The sequence below is a fragment of the Mirounga angustirostris genome, unplaced genomic scaffold (assembly GCF_029215605.1).
Source record: "Mirounga angustirostris isolate CCGP_5_RB_7025 unplaced genomic scaffold, mMirAng1.0.hap1 SCAF_1, whole genome shotgun sequence".
Lineage (NCBI taxonomy): Eukaryota > Metazoa > Chordata > Mammalia > Carnivora > Phocidae > Mirounga > Mirounga angustirostris.
In genome coordinates this window covers 79179653-79203904 of record NW_026991709.1, presented here as the reverse complement: position 1 = coordinate 79203904, position 24252 = coordinate 79179653, and the positions used below count along the sequence as shown (strand labels likewise).

General features: G+C 40.3%; 1 protein-coding gene across 1 annotated transcript; it reads left to right on the top strand.

Moving 5' to 3' along the window:
- Window positions 1-576: 576 nt before the first annotated feature.
- KNG1 (kininogen 1) lies at window positions 577-23622 on the top strand. Its single transcript, XM_045863663.2, has 10 exons — window positions 577-978; window positions 4764-4874; window positions 5855-5939; window positions 7453-7625; window positions 8460-8567; window positions 14429-14513; window positions 15589-15761; window positions 20721-20828; window positions 20943-21029; window positions 22500-23622. Exons 1-10 carry the CDS (start codon window positions 787-789, stop codon window positions 23334-23336), a joined length of 1959 nt encoding a protein of 652 aa, XP_045719619.1. The 5' UTR covers window positions 577-786; the 3' UTR covers window positions 23337-23622.
- The last annotated feature ends 630 nt before the right edge of the window (window positions 23623-24252 follow it).

Genomic DNA, 24252 nt, shown 5'->3' with positions numbered 1-24252 from the left:
ACACCCAAATCCACCACACCAGAAACAAGATGCAAGGATGGGGGACACAGGACTTCACTCAATACATCTCTTCTTATGCTTGTCTCCTGTCTCCTCCACCCTGGGGAGCATTTTCCTTTCTAGAACCAATACAATTGAGTGGAGAGAGGCTGACTTGACCAGAGACCAGAGAGGATGCCCATATTTTACTTTTAGTTGCACCAGCGTCCTGGTGTGGGACTCCCGGCATGCACTATGTCCCTATGCATGGGCTCCCCAGGCGTGCAACGTGATTGGTAGCAGCCTGCTTTTCTGCAGCTAGGTATCTTGCAAAGAAATGATTAAAAGGTATCTGTACATTGTACTCATTGTCACATTGTTGTCCCATGTAGTGACCTTCAGAAAGGGCTTTGGGAAAGTCATTTGGGAAAGGGAATAACAGGTGATTGGTGTTTTTTTCCTCCTTTAATAGTTTCTGTTCTGATTTGTTATACAACATTGTGCAATCACCTGGAAATGTGCTCTGTGCTCCCACGTGCTTCCTGAATGCAAACAAGCAGGTTAACAACCCCAGTGTTGTAATGTTTCAGCCTGAAATCTGCTTGGATAACCCAACAGAGCCATTTGTCCTTTGGAAATAGGGTGAATTGCGTATGGCGGGCAGGAATCCACCAGATTTGGGAGCGCTGAGGCAGAGACACGCACATACAGAAATAAAAGGCTGGGAATAGCTAAAATCGGCATCCAAGTTGGCGCCCGATTCTTGGTGAAACCATCCCTCGGCTTCTGGAGGGAGACTGCTAAATCATGAAATTACTTGCCTTGCTTTTTGTCTGCTCCAGGCTACTACCAAGTTTAACCCAGGAGTCCTCACAAGAAATCGACTGTGATGACGAGGACTTATTTAAGGCAGTGGACACTGCGCTGAAGAAATATAATAGTAGAAACCAAAGCGGCAACCAGTTTGTGTTGTACCGTGTAACTGAGGTCGTCAGGACGGTGAGTGAGCTGTGTCTTACCTTGAGGCCATTTGAGATGTGTGCTGTCACTCGGAGCCCAGCCCCTCCCCCACCACACACACACACACACACCCCAACACCACCACCACCACCACCACCACCACCACCAACAACAACAACACCAACAATCACCAAAGAACCAAGAAGCAAAGGTAGAAGCTTACAGCTCTGAGAAAAGATCAACACCACTCTTTGGCCCCGGGGGTGCAGGGCAGGGTATGACTAGCCCTCAGGCGGCCAAGCTTGGCTTCCTGGGTGATCAGGAAGGCAGGGTGTAATGAGACAAAGGTAGATGGAATCATTTGAAAGAAACTATTCAGAGTGGGAGAATCCAGGAACTCAGTGGGACCGCAACAAAAGGACTTACTGGGTGACCAGCCTAAGGACTGGTCACCCATTAGAAAATATGAAGACCTCCAGACCACAGGTGGGGCAGGAATGCTTATGTCTAACAAATACTGCGTGATCTCACTTATATGTGGAATCTAAAAAAATGTCTAACTCACCGAAGCAGAAAGTAGAATGGTGGTTGCCAGGGGCTCAGGCTGGGGGAAACGGAGGGTGCTGGTCACAGGGTACAAACTTCTCAGTTATAAGACGAGCAGGTCCTCGGGATCTAAGATGCAGCATGGTGACTATAGTTAATAATACTGTAGTGTATACTTGAAATTTGCTATGAGACTAGATTTTAAGTGTTCTCACCACACATACACACCCACAGAAGGTAACTATATTGGGCGATGGATGTGTTAATCAGCTTGTTTGTGACAGTCACTTCACAATGTATGTGTATATATGTATATATATCTCATCACATTGCAAACTTTTGACATACGCAATTTTCATTTGTCAATTATACCTCAAGAAAGCTAGGGGGAAGGGAGAGTTACATCTAAGAGGAGGCAGAAATGAGATTAGCATGCATTAGACAAAATGTCGATCAGTCCGTATGGCTGAATGCATCAAGGGTAACAGTGACGTTCTAGATGGTTTTTAATATTTCTTATAACTAACTGATGCACACAGGTTGGAGACAAATCCTGACAGTATGTGTGATTTCAAAAAATACTAGTCTTTTGATAGTTTGTTTAAATGAATTTCACTATAAAACTCTGTGCCTATCATAGTAAAGTAACTGTTTACTTTGGCAGAGGAGAAAAGTCCGGTCATTTGACATGATTAGGATAAAGAAAAAAGCCCACGGGACATGATTTTTTTTTTCCTAAAAGTAAAATTGAGCCATTCTGTTTCACAAACTAGTGTAATGATGTAGACATTTGGTCCTGGTCCTCTCAAGCAACAGTTGATTGGTGTTCTCTTCGTTGGGTGACATCCATGACAAATGTGCTTTTTTGTTCTAAAATGTCCATGGAATCATGCTTTACTTTGCCATATGGGCACCATCTATACCACTACTGCCTACTTCTTTATCAAAATCTGAGACCTGGAAGGAACTTGGGAGACCATGTTGTTTGACTCAATCATCCCAGATGCAAATAAAGTGATGCAAGCAGGCTCTGAGAGTCAGGAGACTTGGGATCTGGGGCCGGTTCTGCCTTTTCAAGGTGCGCGGGCTGCCTCAGCCCTGCCCGTCTACTTGGGGCTTCCTTTCTTTCACCTGCAAAGTGATGGGCTGGACAACATCACCTCTCTGGTCCCTTGCTGTTTGAATGCCAGGATTTCCCATTTAGAAAGCTCACCTAACTCAACACCTTTGCACTTTCTTTTTTTTTAATTGAAGTGTAGTTGACACACAGAGTTACACTAGTTTCAGGTGTACAACATAATGGTTTGACAACTCTATATGCTATACGATGCTCACTACAAGCGTAACTCCCCTCTGTCACCATACAACGTTATGACGGTATCATTGCCTATATTCCCTAGGCTGTGTCTTTCAGCCCCGTGACTTACTCATTCCATACCTGGAAGCCTGTGACTCCCTCTCCCCTTCACCCATTTTACCCATCCCCACCCTCCTCTGCCCTGGCAACCGTCAGTTTGTTCTCTGTATTTAGGGGTCTGTTTCTGCTTTTGGTTTGTCCATTTGTCTCATTTTTTAGATTCCACATATAAGTGAAATGATATGGTATTTGTCTTTCCTGTCTGATTTATTTTACTTAGCGTAATATGCTGTAGGTCCATCCATGTTGTCATAAATGGCAAGATCTCATTCTTTTGTATGGCTGTGTAATATTCCATTATATAGATATGTATACATCAAGGCGTACATATATATACACACACACATATTCTTTATCCATTCATCTATTGATGGACATTGGAGTTGCTTCTATATCTTGGCTACTGTAAATAATGCTGCAGTAAACATATGGATGCATATATCTTTTCACATTAGTGTTTTTGTTTTCTTTGGGTAAATACACAGTAGTGGATTGCTGGATCATATGGTATTTCTATTTTTAATTCTTTTTAAGGAAGCTTCATACTGTTTTCCATAATGGCTGCACCAGTTTACATTCCCACTGACAGTGCAAGAGGGTTCCTTTTTCTCCATGTCCTCACCAACACTTGTTATTTCTTGTCTTTTGATTCTAGTCATTCTGACAGATGTAAGGTGATATATCATTGTGGTTTTGAATTGCATTTCCCTGATGATTAGTGATGTTGAGCATCTTTTCATGTGTCTGTTGGCCATCTATAGGTCTTCTTTGGAAAAATGTCTATTCAGGTCCTCTGCCCATTTTTTAATTGGATTATTTGTTTTATTTGGTGTTGAGTTGTATAAGTTCTTCATATATTTTGGATGCTAACCCTTTATCAGATATATCATTTGCAAACACCTTCTCCAATTCAGTAGGTTGCCTTTTCATTTTGTTGATGGTTTTCTTTGCTGTGCAAGAGCTTTTTATTTTGGTGTAGTCTTAATCATTTATTTTTGCTTTTGTTCCCCTTGCCTGGGAAGACACATCTAGAAAGATGTTGCCAAGGCCAATGTCAGAGAAATTACTGCCTGTGCTTTCTTCTAGGAGTTTTATATTTTCAGGTCTCACAGTTAGGTATTTAAAGTGCCTTGCACTTTAAAAGTTTTATTTATTATCTCATGTCATGCTAGAAAAAATAAGGCAAATAAAAATACTGAAATTACCAAAAATTAATCCACCATCCAGAGATAACATTTTTTTGAAAATGAGAAGTGTTTCCTCACTGTAAAATAAATATGTTTATTTTTTAAAAAGACAACTCACAAACATTTGTTTAAAGAAGTGAGCAGCTGTACTCCCACTACCGAAAGACAAACATTTTAATAGCTTTGCTTCATAACTTTCCAGACTTTTAAGAATCATATATGTACCTATAAATTGGTTTTTACAAAAATGGGCTAATACTATAGATACCACTTTGTAACTTACAAATATGTATTTATAAATATATTATGAACACTCTTCCAAGTAACTCTTTATAACTTTCAGTATTTTAATTTTTTAAAAAAGATTTTATTTATTTATTTGAGAGAGAGAGAGAGCACAAGTAGGGGGAGGAGCAGAGGGAGAGGGAGAAGCAGACTCCCTGCTGAGCAGGGAGCCCAACACGGAGGTCGATCCCAGGGCCCTGGGATCATGACCTGAGCTGAAGGCAGCCGCTTAACCAACTGAGGCACCCAGGCGCCCCAACTTTAAGTATTTTTAAGAAATGTTTCGGTCTCACTGAATTAAATCAAGATCAAATACTCACATCTGCATTAGATCTCACTCAAATTATTTGCTCTTGGGTCAGTTATATGTCTCTGGTTGTTTTTTTCAGGATGACCCTGACACGTTTTATTCCTTCAAGTACCAAATCAGGGAAGGAAATTGTTCTGTTCAAAGTGGCAAAACCTGGCAGGATTGTGACTACAAAGAATCTGCACAAGCTGTAAGTGGGTTGGTGGTTCCTGAGCCCCCAGTGTTCTCTGTCGAGACTGTCAGATTCTGTCACCAGAGCTGGAGATGGTTAGTATTGTTAGGCCTCTTTGTAAGGGATGCGCATAAACCCTCAAATGCCTAGAAAAGCCAAGGCTCGGCGTCCGTGTTCTCGTTCTCTATGTCAGAACACGAAGAGGCCAGCAGTGAGACATAGAGAAAGCCCTCTCAAGAGACGGGGACTCTAATGACCAATTAGGGCAGGGGACCGGGTCCCAAAGAGACAACAGATCAACATCTGGGCCAAGATCGAGGGCTGCTGAGGAGACAGCATGGATGCTTTCATTGCATAGGCTCTGCTTCCCACCAGCTGACACCCCAGAACCTCCCTCCGTGTTGCCTCTTCAAGGGGAGATAACATTGACCTCATCGGGTTGTTGGAGGATGAAATGAGACACGTATACAAACAACCTTCTTTTGCTGGCAATGCCTACCTCAACCAAATGCCTAGCAAGTGCCTGGCCCAGCAAAGCTGGTTGTTTGCCTTAATGAGGGGCGAGTGCGGGGGGCGTCTGGCCCGATGGAAGCCGCTCTTTCCCCAGTCCCGGGATCCACGCCTGCGTGTCACAACACTGGCCTCGGGCCCGCGCTTTCAACACCGAAATGGAAAGGAAAATCAAGAGGAGAGCCTGGCAGGCTCGCTCTAAGGCACTGCATCCATTTTGGTGAAAAGGAAACTTGTTTTAAAACCTCGCCTTTTTTACTGCCCCTCCCCCAACGTCTCGTGAAATCAGTGCCTTGCCAAAATAATCATGAGGCTACAAAAACTTTCATTCTTGCGTCTCAAAACTGTTTAAAAAAAGAAAAAAAAAAAAAGAAAAAAAAGGAAAAGCTATATTGAGCCATAGTACTAGGTGGACTTCTCCATCTGAAAGGTGAAGATAAATGGTCTCTCTCTCCTTTTTTTTTTTTTTTTTTCTTTTTTCTTTCTAGGCCACAGGAGAATGCTCCGCCACGGTGGGGAAGAGAGGGAATATGAAATTCTCCGTGGCTACGCAGACCTGCCAGATCACTCCAGGTAGCCCTGGGGGACAAGGAACCTGTTCTCTGTGGTGTCAGGAGCACAGCCTAGAGGAGGGCCCCGTCCCCAGGTGGCACCAGCAATGCCTTGGGGGTGGGGTGGGGGAGCGGCAGAGTCCTAGATCAGGGCCGAGCTCAGGCCAATCATCCCCTCCGCGCTATCCCGACTCTCCTCCTGACTGTGGCATTGTATCGGGCATGTGCAGACGCCCTGAGAAGGGACCAGAAGACAGATAACTGCCTTCAACTGTAGGCCAAGAGGGAGGGAGAAAAGCACAGGCTTTGAGGTCGGACTTGGCCTGGAATCTTTCCAAATTCCTCATCTTCTCGGCTTTCCTCTTATCTCTAAAAGGGGATAAGGGATAACAACGATTTCTGCATCAGAGGGTTGTTGTAGACTGCAACTGGAAGATGCTTCTGAAGGTCCCATCGTCATCATCTAGTAAGGCTAACCAGGATACAAGTGATAAGAGCTAACATTTACTGGGCATTTACTGCCCGCCACAGTTCTAAGTGCTTCACATATATTAACTTACTTAATCCTCCCAACTCTAGGAGGTAGGCATTAATATCCCCGCTTTACAGGTAAGAAACTGAGGCCCCCCGCAGTTAGGTATCTTGCCTAAGATCCCACAACTACTAAATAGCAGAGTTGGTATTGTAGATGCTGAATAAACACAATTCCTTTGGGATCTAAGGATGGAGCAGTGGCTCCTTATTGGCTCCTTTCCGAAAATGGCAGAGGGGCCAAATCATATTGAAATGATCCATCTGCAGTTCTTTGTCTCTCACTTGACTTTTACCCAACTGCTTCACACCAGCCACCATTACTAACAAATTAGCGTACCCACGGAGCCTAGCTCAGCGCCTGGCGCGTGACAGCGGATGCAAAACATGTTGGTTGGATTGAATTGATACAAAATGTATTATACTCTGAACCAGGCTTTGAGGAGCTTTAATTCGTGCTAAAAAAATAATAATAATAATAATTTATCTATTATGTTTTACTTTTCCAAAAAAGATTTATTTATTTAGAGAGCGTGAGAGAGTGTGTGGGGGGGTGGAGGACACGGAGGGGCAGAGGGAGAGAGAGGATCTCAAGCAGACTCCCTGCTGAGTGTGGAGCCAGACACGGGGCTCCATCTCACGACCCTGAGATCATGACCTGAGCCGAATCAAGAGTCAGACGCTTAACCGATGGAGCCACCCAGGCGCCCCAATGTTTTACTTTTCGTAAGAGGATAAATCCATGTTGCTTCTATAATTTAAAATTACTTTTAAATAAATTTAAAATAACTATGCCCACTAGTATGTGTGTAAGATGTTCCTAAGCGAATGAGAGGTTTATTGTTCTGGCTAGAGAGCAGTCTTGCATCCTCTTTTTTTAATGCATACTAGGATTTACTGGAAAGTTTATGAGGGCTTTCCAAATTATCTTACTTATTTAGGGCAGTGTATCTAAACGCAGGTCTCACTCATTAATGCTGCCCCTTTGCCTGCTCTTTGTCAAGCCGAGGGCCCTGTGGTGAGAGCTCAGTATGAGTGCCTTGGCTGTGTGCACCCCATCTCGACTGCGAGCCCTGACCTGGAACCCGTTCTAAGACATGCCATTGAACATTTTAACAACAACACGGATCATTCCCACCTCTTTGCTCTTAGAGAAGTGAGAAGGGCCCACAGACAGGTTTGTTCTTTAATTGTTCATTTTGCACCTGTGGTCGGTATTACGTGATCTTTGCAGAGACCGTGAAATGGAAAAGTTATTCTGTCCTTAAGGCTTTAAGAAAACTGTATCATTACCCACCTATCATGAGTCAAAATGGCTCCAAAGATTAAGTTATACCTAAAAATTCTGGATATCCTCTAAATTCTAGGTTCCATATCATCGGGGGGGGGGGAGTAAAAACTTGTAAATCTGGTCTTTTTTGTTGCCTCAGTTCACTAAGCCTCTACTGACAGTTGACTAGGTCCTTTGTATTTCGGCCTCTAATTATGAAGGACTCACTCTGCTCAGTAACATGCCAGGCTTTTAATAGACCTTCCGATTTGCTTTCACGCGAGACCTGTGTTCTGCTCGATTATGTCCATATCCAGCTGTATCAGGGTGCAACTAGTCCAGGATGAAGCAGGAGAAATCTTCCTGCCTGGCAGTCTGGGAACCTGACGCTCTACCAGTAAAGGCCACGCAAGCTCGAAATTTCACAAATTCAGTGGAAGCTTTTCTTCCTGCTGCCTAGCGAGGAAATACTGCTAGGTCTTACTTAGGGAACTAGAGTAACTCCACATGTATATTGCTTTCTGTTGTTAGATGTGTGGGGGTGCAGGGTGTGGGGGTTGTGTGGACAGAGTGAGAGTCATAAAGTGTTTGCTATTTATTCAGAAATTACTTCTGCCTAGTAATAATCATCGTTCGTATTTTTGAGCACTTACGATATGCCAGGCGACATTCTCTGCGCCTCATAATGCTGTCAATGATGTTTAAACTGCCTTTTAAATATTTGCTCCAAAACTGTTTCAGGTGGTGGCTGGATGGAACTATGAAATTACTTACTCAATTGCGCAAACGAATTGTTCCAAGGAGAATTTTCTGTTCTTAACTCCAGATTGCAAGTCCCTTTTGAATGGTGTAAGTAGGCAAAAATCTAATTACAAAATTCTTGGCACTTTGTGTCCAGTCTTTCCAGGTGAGGGAACGCTCAGCTGTGTAGGAAGTCTCAGTCACTAAGATGTTAGATGACATTCACTGATTCACATTCCCTTGGGAACTCCAAAGCTCACACACTGGTCAAGCAGCCCTTCCCACCTAGTCCAGGAATCTGCACACCCAGCAGAGCACTTACAGATGTAAGCAGGGACTAGGAGAGCCTGAGTCTAAGAGACGCCATGATTAAGTCTGTCTTTTCATGCCTTCACTCTCCTGTCTCCTTTTCTTCCCCATGTGCTCCATACCCTTACTCCCAAGCTCTACCCAGAACAGTCCCTCTCTGCTTGTTTTCTCACCTTTCCTCCCCTGCCTTTATCTCCAATAAACACATCCCGAGTCTCTATCCCTTAGTGACCCTTTTTGGGCTGATATCCCATTGTCTGAACCAAAATTATGTTAAAAGAGAGTATCTCGAGGTGACAGTCATTAGTGCATGTTAAGATGGCCAAGGCATGATGACTTCCCCAGGGATATTGGCATAGTCACAGAAGACTATGCTTTAAGCAAGCCCTTTAACCTGGGAATTCAACTTCTAGAATTCTGTTACATGGGAAGAAAATGAGAAATCCAGACAGAAGTAATTTCAGCATTATTATTAATAGAAAAACATTGGAAGTGACATATCTTCAACAGTAGGGAATGGTTAAGTAAATTACAGTGTATCTGTGGTAGAATATGTGCAGCCATTAAAATTACATTTCTAGGTTTTAGTGACTAGTAAAATGACTATAATATGTTAAGTAAAAAAAGGGAACAAAACTATATATACAGAGTCATTCAAAAATATAAGGTAAATGTAAGTATAAAAAGTGATGAGAAACTAATATGCCAAAACATAAAATTAGTTAACTTTCAGTTGGAAATTTAGGTGCTTTTTCTAATTCTTCATACAATTGGAACTCTTCAGTACTTCTCAAGGTCTCTGATGAAGCATGTGTTTATTTCATAACCAGGGAAAAAATTAAAAGGATGGCATTAAGAGAGTAAAAAGACAACCCACAGAGTGGGACACAACAATCCCTTATTTGATAAGGGTTTAGTATGAAGAATATATTATTAAAACCCCTACATTGCAACAACAAAAAGACAACCCAATTTAAAAATGGGCAAAGGAGGGGCGCCTGGGTGGCTCAGTCGTTAAGCATCTTGCCTTCAGCTCACGTCATGGTCCCGGGGTCCTGGGATCGAGCCCCGCATCGGGCTCCCTGCTCCGCGGGAAGCCTGCTTCTCCCTCTCCCACTCCCCCTGCTTGGGTTCCCTCTCTGGCTGTCTCTCTCTGTCAAATAAATAAATACAATCTTTAAAAAAGAAGAAGAAGAAGAAGAGCAACACCTGTCTCACGGAGGGGTTAGCATCGTTCAAGGACATGAAATAGAAATGAAATGTTTTGCCCACAGCTGCTATAGTCCGAGGCACGCTATCCAAAGTGTATTGCAAAGAGCAGCGGTGTCAGCATCACCAGGGGGGGCTGTTAGAAAAGCAGGAGCTCAACTCCACCCGTACCTACTAAATCAGAATCTGCATATTAACAAGATTCTCCGGTGATTTATTTGCATGCTAAAGTCTGAAAAGCACTGATTTGAGAGGTTTCATAAATAGTTTTCTCGGGCCACGTTGCATATTAGAATCACTCAGCTAGCCTTAAAAAACTGCCTATTCCCAGGCCATCCCCCCAGACGGTCTGATCTATGATGTACACCTGAAACTAATAAGATATTAATTATACTTCAGTTTTTTTCTTTTTTTAAAAGATTTTATTTATTTATTTGACAGAGAGAGAGAGAGAACACAAGTAGGCAGAGCGGCAGACAGAGGGAGAGGGAGAAGCAGACTCCCCGCTGAGCAGGGAGCCTGACGTGGGGTTCGATCCCGGGACCCTGGGATCATGACCTGAGCCAAAGGCAGATGCTTAACTGACTGAGCCACCCAGGCGCCCCAAACTTCAGTTTTTTCAAAAAGCTCTTAAAACTCTTGATATATATAGGTTGTTTGCTGAATACATCAATTTATATTCTATCAGCAATGTATACCCCTGATAGAATTCAGTATTAAAAAAAAAACCTTAGGGGTGCCTGGCTGGCTCAGTTGGCAGAGTATGTGTCTCTTGATCTTAGGGTCATGAGTTCAAGGCCCACCTCAGGGGTAGACTTTACTTTTAAAAAAAAAAAAGTAAAAAAGTCATGAGATTAAAAAAAAAAACTTAGCTAATTTCATAGACAAAAACCTTTTTAGTTTTCATTTTATCAGTCAACAATATAGTTAATATGCATTTATTTAACCACTATATTTTCATATCTTGTTAGAAATTTATGGATTGAATTTATAAATTGTCTTCTATATTCTTTGCCCATTTCTCTTTGGAATAAATCTTAAAAGATTTGGAAAATTATATTTCTATAGTAAAGGTATCAGTGCTTTGTCATATTTTCTCAGGGGTTTCCTTTTTAGTTTTCATTATGGTATTTCGGACTTACGAATAGTTTTTGTTTACAGGTTGCCAAATCTACCAATATTTTCATTTGAGTTTTTCCACCATTTGCTCAGCAATCACTTTATTTTTTTTCTTCTAGTTTGTCTACGGTCAATATTTTATAATGTAACTTTCGATCTTATCTGGAATTAATTTTGATGTATCTTGTGATTTTTTTCCCAATCTTTTAAAGAGAATAACCAGATATCTCAACAGTCTTTCCTTCTACATAAATTCATGACAACCTTCGTTCCATAGTAATCTCTTCCAAAAAGTCTGTTCTCTGTTTTTGTACCAACACCACCATGTTTTAGCAGTCATAGATTCATAGAAAGTTTAAATATGTGATTTATTATCCAGTGTCTATATCTTCAAAACCAAACTTAGAAAAAGTTTGTGAGAAAAACTTGTATTGTCACATAGATTGGGATTCCATTACATGTCTAAAGTAATTTGAGGAGAAGTGGCATACATACTCTTATTTAGTCTTTTTAGTCAAGAATTTGGTATACATCTCTATTTAGACAAGTTTCAGTTTATATTTTGAAAATTGTGGGATTTTCTTTATATATACCCAGAATATTGCTCACTGATGATATTTCTATGTTTTGTTTTGTTTTTTTTGTTGTTGTTTTTGGTTATTGCTATCAGGAATTAAATCCTTTTGTTTTTATTTTCTTTTTAATAAGTTATTAGATACAAATGTATACTTTTTTGTGCATTTTTCTTACATTCAGCAACTTCACTGAATTCTTATTAGCTCTAACAGCTTTTCATTGATTCTTTTGATTGTCCTAGATATACAATAATATCTTATGTAAAAAATACTTTTATTTTCTTTTCTGATGCTCATTTTTTTTGTTCTATGTTTTAATGAATTGACCCAAACAAACAGACATAATTTTTGACATAACAGTGATCATCACACACCATCATGTTTTATTCCTGATTATATTGGGAAAGCCTCTAAGATTTTGTCATTATGCATAATATGTGCTGTGGGTTCCAGGTAAATATTCTTTGTCATGTTAAGGAAGCATCCTTACATTCCTGTCCTTTAAAGAGTTTTATTCTTTTCATTTTGTTCTTAAATAAGGAATTGGTATTGAATTCAGGAAATGGTTTAGAACAGATATTAAAGTATCTATTATGTTTTCCTAATTTAATCTGTTATGTTATTTTGACAGCTTTCCTAAAGTAATCTTTAGGTTCCTAAACTAAACTCTATTTGTTTAGTTTAATTATTCTTTGGATATACATTTGGATTCTATTTCTAGGTTAGGAATTCGACATCTATATTTATAAGTGAAAGGTGTTTAATGGTTTTCTAGGTGTGTGTTTGTATGTGTATTCTATTTTTTCAGGTTTTGGTATCAGGATTATAATTTTATAGAATGAAAATAGTTTGCCACTATTTTATTTATTTATTTTTTTAGCTAATAGATTTTTTAATTTTATTATGTTATGTTAATCACCATACATTACATCATTATTTTTGATGTAGTGTTCCATGATTCATTGTTTGCGTATAACACCCAGTGCTCCATTCAATACGTGCCCTCTTTAATACCCATCACCAGGCTAACCCACCCCCCCCACTATTTTATTTTTTTAAGTTTATTTTTTTTTTAGTAATCTCTACACTCAATGTGGGCTCGAACCCACAACCCTGAGATCAAGAGTTGCATGCTCTACTGACTGAGCCAACCAGGCACCTTTGCCAATATTTTCTATATTCAGAAATATCTTATACAACATGAAATATATATACTTCTTTAATTTTTAAAATTATTCTTCCATAAAATATCTATGTTGTTTGGAGGTGAGAAGTGGAATGAAGTTGAGAGTAGGAATAGCATTTTCTCCTTCTCCAGTCATTGATCCATTCAAGTTTTCTTCTTGTTTTTAAGTCAATTGGTTATTTATAATTTTCCAGAAAATTATCTATTTCTTTGGAATTTAAATTATCATGAACTTGTTCATAATATTCTCTTATATTTTTCTACTTCTTTGTATACTTTGCTATGTTGCCTTTTTTATGCACTTGATTTTTTCCTCACCCCAAGAATGATCTTTTGAATTTATTTTTAACGCTAGTGCTGTTTTCAAACTTCTCAGTTTTGCTTTTACCTTCATTGTTTTCTCCTTCTTATTTTCCTGAAGCCTGTTCATTATTCTTTTCTTTAACTTCTTGAGATAAACACCTAGTCTTAGGGATGTTTTGTTTTGTTTCTTGCCTCTCTCCTTAAATTACAAAAGCATATAAAGCCACGAGTTAACTCTAAATGGTGCTCTGGCAATATGATGTGGAATTCTCATTTTTATTTTGTGTATTTTTTTTCCTTTTCTAAGGAACCCTAACTATTTAGGCAAGTGTGTTTATATTTCCAAGTAGTTAGTTTTTATTTGTTTATTTGTTTAAACATGTAAGTAATGTAATATTAATTTTCAGGGAGGTTTTTTTTTTTTCTTTTTGGTGCTGAGGCCAAAGAACATGGCCTATATTATTTCTGATTTGATAAATTTATTGAGACTTTTTTATGACCTAGTGTGGAAGTGATTAAAAATTTTGCATCATACTTATGAAAGTGTCATTTTAAATCATGTGTGTCATATGAGAATATGATTTAAATAAATATTATGTTATTCAAGTCTCCTATGACCTTATTTATTTTTTAATCCACCTCGTCTGTCTTAGATTTATAGTTGTATGTTAAATTTCCCACCACAATGATTTCTATCCATTTCTATTCCTATATGTTTTCTGCTTTATGTATCTTGATTCTGGGCTTCTAGACTATATCTTTTATATAAATAAAATAATCTTTATTACTACCTTTGTGAGTTTTTTGTTACCTTGAATTTTACTTTTTCCAGTATTAATAATACTTTAGCTCCTTTTTGTCATATTTGCCTCATATAGCTTTGCTCATCCATTATATTTAAACCTTTTTTATTATAATATATTATACTTGAAGATGTAATACATTAATTTTGTTTTTAGCTTAATCTACAAGTCTTTGCCTTGCTAAAAGAAAATTTTATCTGTTCACCTATATGGTTATTATATCTATACTAGGTATTCTCATCATCCTGTTTCATGTTTCTGTGGGTTTGTGCCTATGTGTTTGTTGGAGATGCTGTTAACTAATTGTCTTTTATTCTCTCTTTGCAATCAGACTATGTTTTGTTTTCATTTTCTATGTGATGATTTGTAAAGTCAACATCCTATTTTTAGTTATACTAGTTGTTTACTTTAAAGGTTCTTAAAAATGTTCTTACTTTATGTACCTATATACTTTTTAAAAACCAGGATATCGGTGAATGTACAGATCACGCCCACATGGATCTTCAGCTAAGAATTGCTTCTTTCTCGCAGAAGTGTGAACTCTATCCAGGTATGACATGACCCATGTTGGTCCCTGGCAACGGGCTAGGTCTTTTCACAGGAACTGTGCTTTGGTTTCCACGAAGGGCCACAAAGTCTGTGTGATCAGCAGACCTTCCCGAGATCAACTTACCCTGTCTCTGCCCAGCTGTGCGGTGGCAAGTGCAGCTGAGACTGCTCTGGAAGTAGCCAGAAGGGAATATGGTGACCTCAAGGGGAAGTGGCTGGCCTCTGGGTACAACACCAGCTGGTCTTCCCTGTGTGCAAGATGTCCTTATGTCAGGTGCTGTAAATTGGGAAAGCCGCATCTCATTTTTAACCACTTAGAGTAAAATCCTTTCTTTCTTTTTTTTTTTTTTTAAGATTTTATTTATTTGACAGAGAGACACAGTGAGAGAGGGAACACAAGCAGGGGGAGTGGGAGAGGGAGAAGCAGGCTTCCTGTGGAGCAGGGAGCCCAGTGCGGGGCTCGATCCCAGGACCCTGGGACCGTGACCTGAGCCGAAGGCAGACGCTTAACGACTGAGCCACCCAGGCGCCCCAAGTAAAAAATCCTTTCAATTAAAGATTGGGTGTTTTTTTTTTTTTACCCACATGTTACAATGGGAGGGAAAGGGAAATACTGTAAAATTATGGTCAAGTCCTTATTTCTTATACCAAGAATTGGCTTTTCTCATTCTTGGAAGATAGTTGTATGCACTCCATGATGAGAAGCATTACTGAAGCTGCCTGCTCACCAGAATTATAGGACTTAACATTTTCCCACTAGAGAGTCCTTCCTTTAAGTTAAGCACTGCTTTTTACAGGTGGTTCCATCAAAAATGCAACAGCTTAGGAAAAGTACAGCATATTGATTGAGACACTAATACCTACTGATTGAATGTTTCCCTTAACACACTTGGTTCTGAGAAGAGAAAAAGAGAGAGGCCTTAAGGTGAAGGTCAGATAGACAACGTCTACACACTACTGAGCCTCGGGCTGTCACGTGGCCCTCTGTAAAGGGATGCCAGATCACGTGCACGAGAGCTACTAGGCTAGACTTTTCCTTCCCCTGCACACGCTGACTTAAAACCTGTTTCTTTCAGGGGAGGACTTTGTACAACCACCGTCCAAGACTTGCCCTGGCTGCCCCAGAGATATACCGGTCAACAGCCCAGAGCTGGAGGTGGCTCTGAATCATTCCATCGCAAAGCTTAATGCAGAGAATAATGGAACTTTCCATTTCAAGATTGACAGTGTGAAAAGGGCAACAGTACAGGTCTGTAAATTACACCACAAAAATAATGATATTATAACCTAGGTGTGAATTGCTGACTAATTGTGCCATTGTCCTTGGCTCTGCATTGGGAACCAGCATACCCAGGGAATAGGATTTGGGAGATTTGAATTTCAAGTGCCAACCTCACCGCATTCTTTGTGTGTGATCTTGGAAAAGTCCTTTAGAACACGTTCTCCATTTTCTATTTGTAAAGCATAGGGGCGAGGATCAAATAAGAACATATATGTCAATCGCTTTTCAAACTCCAAAGTGCTCTATAAATACTAGCAACTATTATATAATTAACAAAATTCAGTGCTAGGAAAAGCAAGACTTACTCTCTGCGTTTCTAGACTCATTTTCACTGTAGCATCGCTTAGTGCCTTGGGCTCAGCCCCTTTGGTCTGTCATTGTCCAGATTCTTCACTCTCACCTGCATGTCGTTTCTTGCCTGCGTTGGGTGCCCTTCCCTCCTACAGATGTACCCTCTGGGGATTCATCTCTCTTTCCATGCCCTGTCAGTCGAAGCTAAGGAGTGTTCTATTCTGGGGGTCAGGAGACCCAGCTCTACCACAGCATCACCACTGTCCTGGGTGACCCTGGAGTCACTCAGACTCACTCAGCCCTTGTGGCCCCATCTGAAAAAAATGAGTGGCTGGATTAACAGAGCCCAGATTCCTTCCACTCCAGCAGCCTATAACCAATGTAGTCATGGACAGAGTCCTATGCTAGACCTCCAAACTGGCTTCCCTAAATACAAGCTAAAGAAAAGTAATCAAAATAGAACCGAACTGGTACGGCATACCAACATGATCTTTATAATCTGGTGGAAGAAATAGCACTAAAAAAATTCATACTTTTGGCTCAGTAGTGAGTCAGGTTTCTAATTTCTAGAAATATAAACTAGAAGGAGTCTTTATATACAGTGATATTCACTGTAGCTTTAACTATAACCCCCCCCCAAAAAGGTAAACTGTCAAAATGATCAATAAGCTAGAAGTGATTTGATATATCTGGCATATCCATACAATGGAGTATTAAGCAGCAATTTTTTTTTAAAGATTTTATTTATTTATTTGAGAGAGAGCACATGAGAGGGGGGAGGGTCAGAGGGAGAAGCAGACTCCCTGCCGAGCAGGGAGCCCGATGCGGAACTCGATCCCGGGACTCCAGGATCATGACCTGAGCCGAAGGCAGTCGCTTAACCAACTGAGCCACCCAGGCGCCCAAGCAGCAATTTGAAAGCATCTTTGTGAGGCATTCTTGGTGCGGGCAATGACTCGTGCTAAAATATGAAGGGAAAAACAAGAGGCCGTAAAACCGAACATACATTCTGTCCTCACTTGTGTTATTAAAAAGTACAGAAGACATACTAAAAAGAAAGAAATGCCTCAGACTATTCACAGGGGTGGTTTTTAGGTGACAGCGCAATAGGCTATTTATGCTCATCTTTCCAATTTCCTGTCCTAGTTTTATGACTGGAAGAAAACCTCTAAACAAACAGTATTAAAGTAAATCAAACCTGACCCTCTGTCTCCTACTCAGGTGCTTGTTCCTGTCCCCGAGGCCGGCCTCCTCTCCCTGGTCTCTCGGGCAGGGGACCGGCATGGGGCTCCCTCCCGGAAGATGCTAATCCATGCTACTCCTGTCCGTCAACTCTTCTTGGCCCCCACCTCTCTGCTTTCTTCCCACCGTCCCTTGTTCTGAACGATGCAGGAGTTGTGCAGCGCCCTGCCATTTATTACAGGTCCGACATTTGCTGTCAGGAGGAGAACCACGCGTTCCCATGCATGAATATTTAGTCTTCTTGGTAGTTCCAGTTCTCTCTGTAAATTAGTGAATCAACTCTCTAGAGTGTATGCGTGTTTGTTTATGCAAAGGAGGCCAGGGAACCACAGGAGGTAACGCTGTGAATGGAAGGCAACTTCCATTGCCAAATCAATCTGGAATATTGTGAAGATTTCAAACTTACTTTTAAGAGATAGATCTTTACTGATGCTTATGTTTAAAGAGAGAGCCGTTTGACTGATCCGACATAGATATTCAAGGCAGCCTTGGTGGAAGTGGTCCCTTTACCAAAACTCAATTTATCATGAGATGAATTTGCTAAGAGCCAAGCTCCAAATGACCAATCTGCCAAATTGCTAAAGATTTCTTTTACAGTTTTAGTCTTGCCTTGGCTTTGCGTGTTTAGTCCTGTGTGGATGCATATCTATTCCTATTTCAGAAACCGCGAACTTCTTAAATCCTCCATTTTTCGCACGTGAATGGTTGCTGTTTGCGTCACATGCCCCTTATTTGGCCCCACCCCTGCTGCTTCTGTCCCCCCTTCTATCAGCGTTCCTCCCCGCCTCTGCTCAGATGAATATACTTCAAGGATCTGTGTGTGCGCATCGAGGAGCTTCTCCTTTGACAAAATCTTGGAGATGTCAAGGAATATGTATATGTCTAAGACTTAATGCAAATGGCCAAATTACAAAATTATTTGCAATTATGCCAATTTACATTCACACCAACTGGGTATAAGACACTGATTGATGATCTCGTATTATATTCCTACCAGCAGTGATCGAGGCTGCATGTTCCCCACACCTGGCCAACAGCAGGCCTCATCACTGGCTTCCGTCTTGGCCAACATGAAAGATTAAAAATGATGTTGCATTGCTTTTTTAATGTGCATATCCTTGGTTATTAATGAAGTAGACTTTTTTTCCCCAGGATAAATGATCATTTTAACTTCTTTCCTGAAATACCTGTTCATGTCCTTTGCACATTTGTTTTGGCATTAGACTTTTTATTGATCCTATGTCATATTTTTTCCCAATTGCCTTGCTACTTCACTTACTGTGATTTTGACAGTAAGTTCTCATTTTTGTCTAGTCAAATTTAGACATTTTCCCCTTCCTTTAGGTTTCCTTCCTCTGCTCTTCCCCTAAGAAAGGCCTTCCTCATCCTCAGGTCTGATGAATATTTACATCTGTCTAGCTCATTAATTTTAATTTTTAAATGCCATTAGAACTTATATTGCTATATAGTGTTCTCCATTTTAAAAACAAAACTTGGACAGGGTGGATTTCAGCAGGGAAGACTTCTGATAAGAATGACACTTGATGATGATGGTGATATATGGATGTGACCTTGAGGCCCTCAAACAGAAGATGGTATTAGGTCTCCTTCATTTCTCTCCTCTGGACCCTGAAGAGAGCTGTCAGTTAGCATTATATGTTGTCAACTCTCTTAGGCAACATCACATTGATCAACTCTAAGGCCAAAAAATTGGATTGAAGTATACCCTGAAATGAGCAAGAAAATTTTTGATCACTGAAGTATAGATGCTAAAACCCTCTTAGAAACTTCCTCTCTACTTACACATACACTTGGAGTTTTAAAAGTTAATTATTATATTTCTCTTAAGATTTTAACCATGCTTACCCAGCAAGACAATGCCAAGAAAGAAGGAAGAGGAGCTTAGTTCTTCCTACAACTCTGCTTTCCTCATCTGCCTCTCATCAGGCTTTCCCCATGTTTTTACAAAGTATAAAGAGATAGGGAAGACTGTTAAGGTTTGCTTTTATAAAAATGGGATTGTACTATCACCCTATAACTTCATTTTTTCAATAATGGTCATCCTTCTAGGTCAACAGATATGTATGATGTATTCTCTTGACAGCTACATAATCTCTCTCTCCCACTCTCTCTTCCTCTCTCCCTCTCTCTCTCTCTCTCTCTCACACACACACACACACACACACACACACAGTCGGCTTAGACTACCATAGCAAAATATCAAAGATTGAGTGATTTAAACAACAGGAGTTTTTTTCTCACAGTGCCTAAGGCTTAGAAGTCTAAAAGCCAACCAATTAGGTTCCCTGGTGAGGGCTCTCTTCCTGGCTTGCAAGTGGCCACCTTCTTGCTGTGTCTTCAACTTCAGAGAGAGCGAGCTCTCTTATAAGACCCTTCTAAAGACACTTCTTATAAGGATGCTAAGCCCATTATGAGGGCCCTATCCACATGACCTCATCTAAATCTAACTGCCTCCCAAAGGCTCCACCTTCCAATACCATTGCATTGGAGGTTAGGGCTTCAATATATGAGTTTGGTGGGGGACATAGTCAGTCCATGACACACACACACACACACACACACTTAAATCCTAGAATTAAATACCAAATAACTTGGTCTAGAAACCACATCAACTTTTTAATACATAATTTAAAAACATTTTTATCAAGTGTATTTTTCAGGGTATAAGAATTATAAGATATGGCATTTTTAAATGACTTAAAAAGCCATCCCTGGGATTTTGTTGAAGTCAGAGTAGTTTAAAAACATGAGCTTAATTTCTTAAATGAATAAATGAGGTGTGTTTCTTCTAGACTAAAAAAAAAAATTGGGCCACAAATTGCTTAATGGAAGACAGCATTGTGTAATGATTAAGGTTGTTGCTAGAGATTAAAGCATATTCTTAATATAAAAAAGAAGTAGAAGCAGGCTCGAAAATCCAAATAATTTTTCTAATCATATAATTTCTATAGTGGTACCAACTCAGTATTTCTCGACCTAAGATTTGGCAGGATGATAAGGCATTTCAAAAAAAATATTTAACTTTTTCTTCCTACTTTTCTTAGATTCTATTACAACTTGAGCCCTTGAATTATTCGTGACTTTTGCAGCTGTTAAACAATAAAACTCAGGAAAATATAAAAATAGAAATTATAGCTTGCTTCCACCCCCATTTTGAAAAGGAAATGAGGCCAGTCATTAGCCAAATATTTTTCACACGCACACAGATTGAAAATTTTGTTGTCAAACATTTGTACTTTTCTGTGTAACTCTCATTTGTTCAGTATATAATTAAAATGTCAATATTCTACCCAAAAACTTCTTAGAGTGAAAACATATGATTTATTATACAATATTAATTAAGCTCCTACTTTGTGCTAATTAATTATCCAGGTGGTGGCTGGAGAGAAATTTTCTATTGTGTTCATAGCCAGGGAAACCATGTGTTCCAAGGAAAGTAACGAAGAGTTGGCAGAAAGTTGCCAGATCAATAAATACGGAGTGAGTAGTAACGCAACTGTGTACTTGCTCCCTGGAAACCTTTTTGATATTTTATACTTGTTTAAGCATCACATGAACACTGTTCTTTCTTTTGGCTTCTGTCTTCATGGATAGCAAATCCTAGAATGTAAAGCCGAAGTTTTTGTGATACGTTGGGAGAAAAAAATTTACCCTACTGTCAACTGTCAGCCACTGAAAAAGGTATGATTTGCAGTCAGCTCGGGTCAACTTTGCTCATTCTGAAAAGTCATATTTGAGGGTTGAAAGTGAACCGTTATTTAAATGAATTGGGAGACTATCTTCTTAAAATGGGGAAGAACGCTCACATTTCTGTGCTGACCTCTTTATGGCTAGACATGAGAGTAGCAGTCCTTGTAATTACTTACCATGCCTTGTCAGCGTCCCATTGGCAGGGGGCCCTCGCTTGGTGAAGTGCAGGCCCTGCTGTGGAGGGCCCATGCTAGCCATGCACCTGCAAGGTGTGCCTGAGGCGAGGCCCTGCTCTCCCATGCCCACTGCTTACAGCCAAGGAGCTCGGGAGGAATGCAGATCTCAGCCCCCACTCCACATCAGTTGACTCAAAATCTGCATTTTTAACATGATCCCCGGGGCTGGGGGGTGGGGGGTGGGGAGGAGGTCATAACATGTTCAAGTTCAGGAAGCATTAGTTTGCATCATTTTTTTTTTTTTAATTTTTAAAAGATCCCTGGGAAGTAAGTAAGACTTTCCCCATTGTCAAGGATGACATCCTAAAAATTACAAAGATGCTGAGGTCCTAGGGTGAATAATAACATTACCAAGTGTACTCTCTGTCCCAGGCACTGTACTGAGAGCTTCACACATATTTCCCTCCTGACACCTCTATGAGGCAGGTGCTGTTATTATCCTATTTACAGATGAGAAAAGTGAAGCCAGTGATGCTCGGATTCAAATCTAGATCAAATCAGAGCCCACCCTATTCACTATGATGCTGATTCCTAGTAGGGTCTGACTTGTTTGACTCTCCAAACCATGTTCTTTGTACCACCAAACACTGCCTCTGACCATCACATTCTCACAGGTAGTGGAAGTGTAGGTGGAAATAACCCACAAGACCGTATCTTCAGTACAATTTGCCTCTTCTTACTTTCTCCTGATTTACATTTTTGCCATGTGTCGGTATGTACAGAGTCTAACAGAAACATGATACAAAGACTGCGTTTCAAGCTGGTGACAATTCCTAATGTGTTTCCATCCAACAAAGTAGCTGTGGCTATATGCTCCCTAGATATTCAGCTCATAAAGCCACTTAGCGCCTTTTAGGATAAAAAGAGTAATTGTGCTAATAGAAACAGTATCAATGAATAAATAATATGTCATGGCTTTACATAACCATGGGCTTAGAAGTACCCTAGAGATTATGTGGTACCACCACCCAACTTTTCCCAGTGAAGGAAAAACTCTCCAGCTTAGAGTATTAAGAACAATAATCAATAACCACAAACTATAAAATCAACCAAAGAGGAAAAAATATTCATTATCATCCTCTCTGGAATATTAATATAGTATTTAAAGTCTGATAGATTTGCCCCATTGTAAACAAAGATAGCATTGCCAGGACTCAGTCCCTTCTTTCTTCATTGGTAGCATGGTTTTCATAGTAACGCATTCATCTTAATATTTCCTGTTTAGATCATGTTGATGAAAAGGCCTCCAGGTTTTTCACCTTTCCGATCAGTACCCTTGGAGAAAACAGAAGAAGGAACAACTGTAAGTCCACCCCACACTTCCATGGCACCTGTACAAGATGAAGAGCGGGATTCAGGAAAAGAACATGGACACACTCATGGGCATGGCTGGGGCCATTACAAGCAAATAAAACATGGCTTTGGCCATGGCCATAAACATGAGCATGACCAAGGCCATGGGTACCACAGGGGACGTGGCCTTGGCCATAGACATCAAAAGCAACATGGCCTTGGTCATGAACATCCACAGGAACTTAACTATGATCTTGAACACCGAGGGAGACATGGCCTTGGCCATGGACATCAAAGGGAACATGGCCTAGCCCATGGACATATACATGAACATGGCCAAGGCCATGGAAAGTATAAAAATAAAAGAAAAAACGATGGAAAGCACAATGGTTGGAAAACAGAGCATTTGGCAAGTTCTTCTGAAGCTAGTACTACGTCTTCTGCACAGACACAAGAGAAGACAGAAGGGCCAACACCCCTCCCTTCCCTAGCCCAGCCTGATACAGCGACTGCTGTGCCTGACTTTCAGGACTCAGATCTCATTGCAGCCGTGCTGCCTAAGCCACCAGCTCCCACAGAGAGTGATGATGATTGGATCCCTGACATCCAGATAGAGCCAAATAGCCTTTCATTTAACCTGATATCTGACTTTCCAGAAAAAACCTCCCCCAGATGTCCTGGGCGCCCCTGGAAGCCAGTTAATGGAATGAATCCAGCTGTGGAAGTGAAAGAATTTCATGATTTCGATCTCACTGATGCTTTCTTTTAATTTATGCCGCCATGAGTCTTTAACACTTCATCATTCTTCTCCCCATTGTCTAAATATCCTGATATAACACAACAAAAGCCCTGAAGCTTCAGAACAGCTTAGAGAGAAGGGGTGAGACTCCCAATGGGGACACCGTCAATCTCTATGGACGACGTAAAACTGTGTGCAGAATCCTAAATTCCCTCTGGGTCTTCCTCACAAGTTTTCTTATCTAACACAGAAAATGGACAAACTCATGTGCCTTATGGCCTATTGCAATTTGCTTTTCTGACAACAAATGTGTACCTTAAAATGTATGTCATGGACTTTCATACAATTATTGACATTCTGAATGAACTTTGGCATGTGGTCCCTGAACATGTGAAAATAAGGGAAGTCAAGAGACTGAATGCTGAATTTCTTAATGGGAAAAGAAATAATAAAACCTCTAGAGGTTAAAGAGGGATAGCAGGAAAGAAAGACAGATTGGCCCAAGAGAGGACAGGGGGAAGTAAATTAATTGACTTTCAGTTTCCAGAATGACTAGTATATCAAATAGTTACTCCCACTTGACAAAGTTGTCCTGATAATTCTCTTTCTAGGTGAGAGGGTTTCTTGTAAGTCAGTCATTTCCGTTTACTCATTAAGTACCTTTTGCAACAAGGCTTTCAAATGGGAGTTTTCCGTTTGTTCATTTGTTGCCCACTCTATATTGAGTAATCCTGAGCTTTCAGCAACTCTGAGTTTAATGATAAGGACGGAAAGCAGAGGAAGTAGTATAGAGGCAGTTTTGCCAAGGAAAACGTTTTTTAAATAATTGACAAGGGAATATCATGGGATGTGATGCAAATTTCATTCAGAAATTTTATGAGGAAATTCCTTTCTAACCTCACTTTATGATCATATCATCTTTTTGCTATGACATTGAAGAGCACTG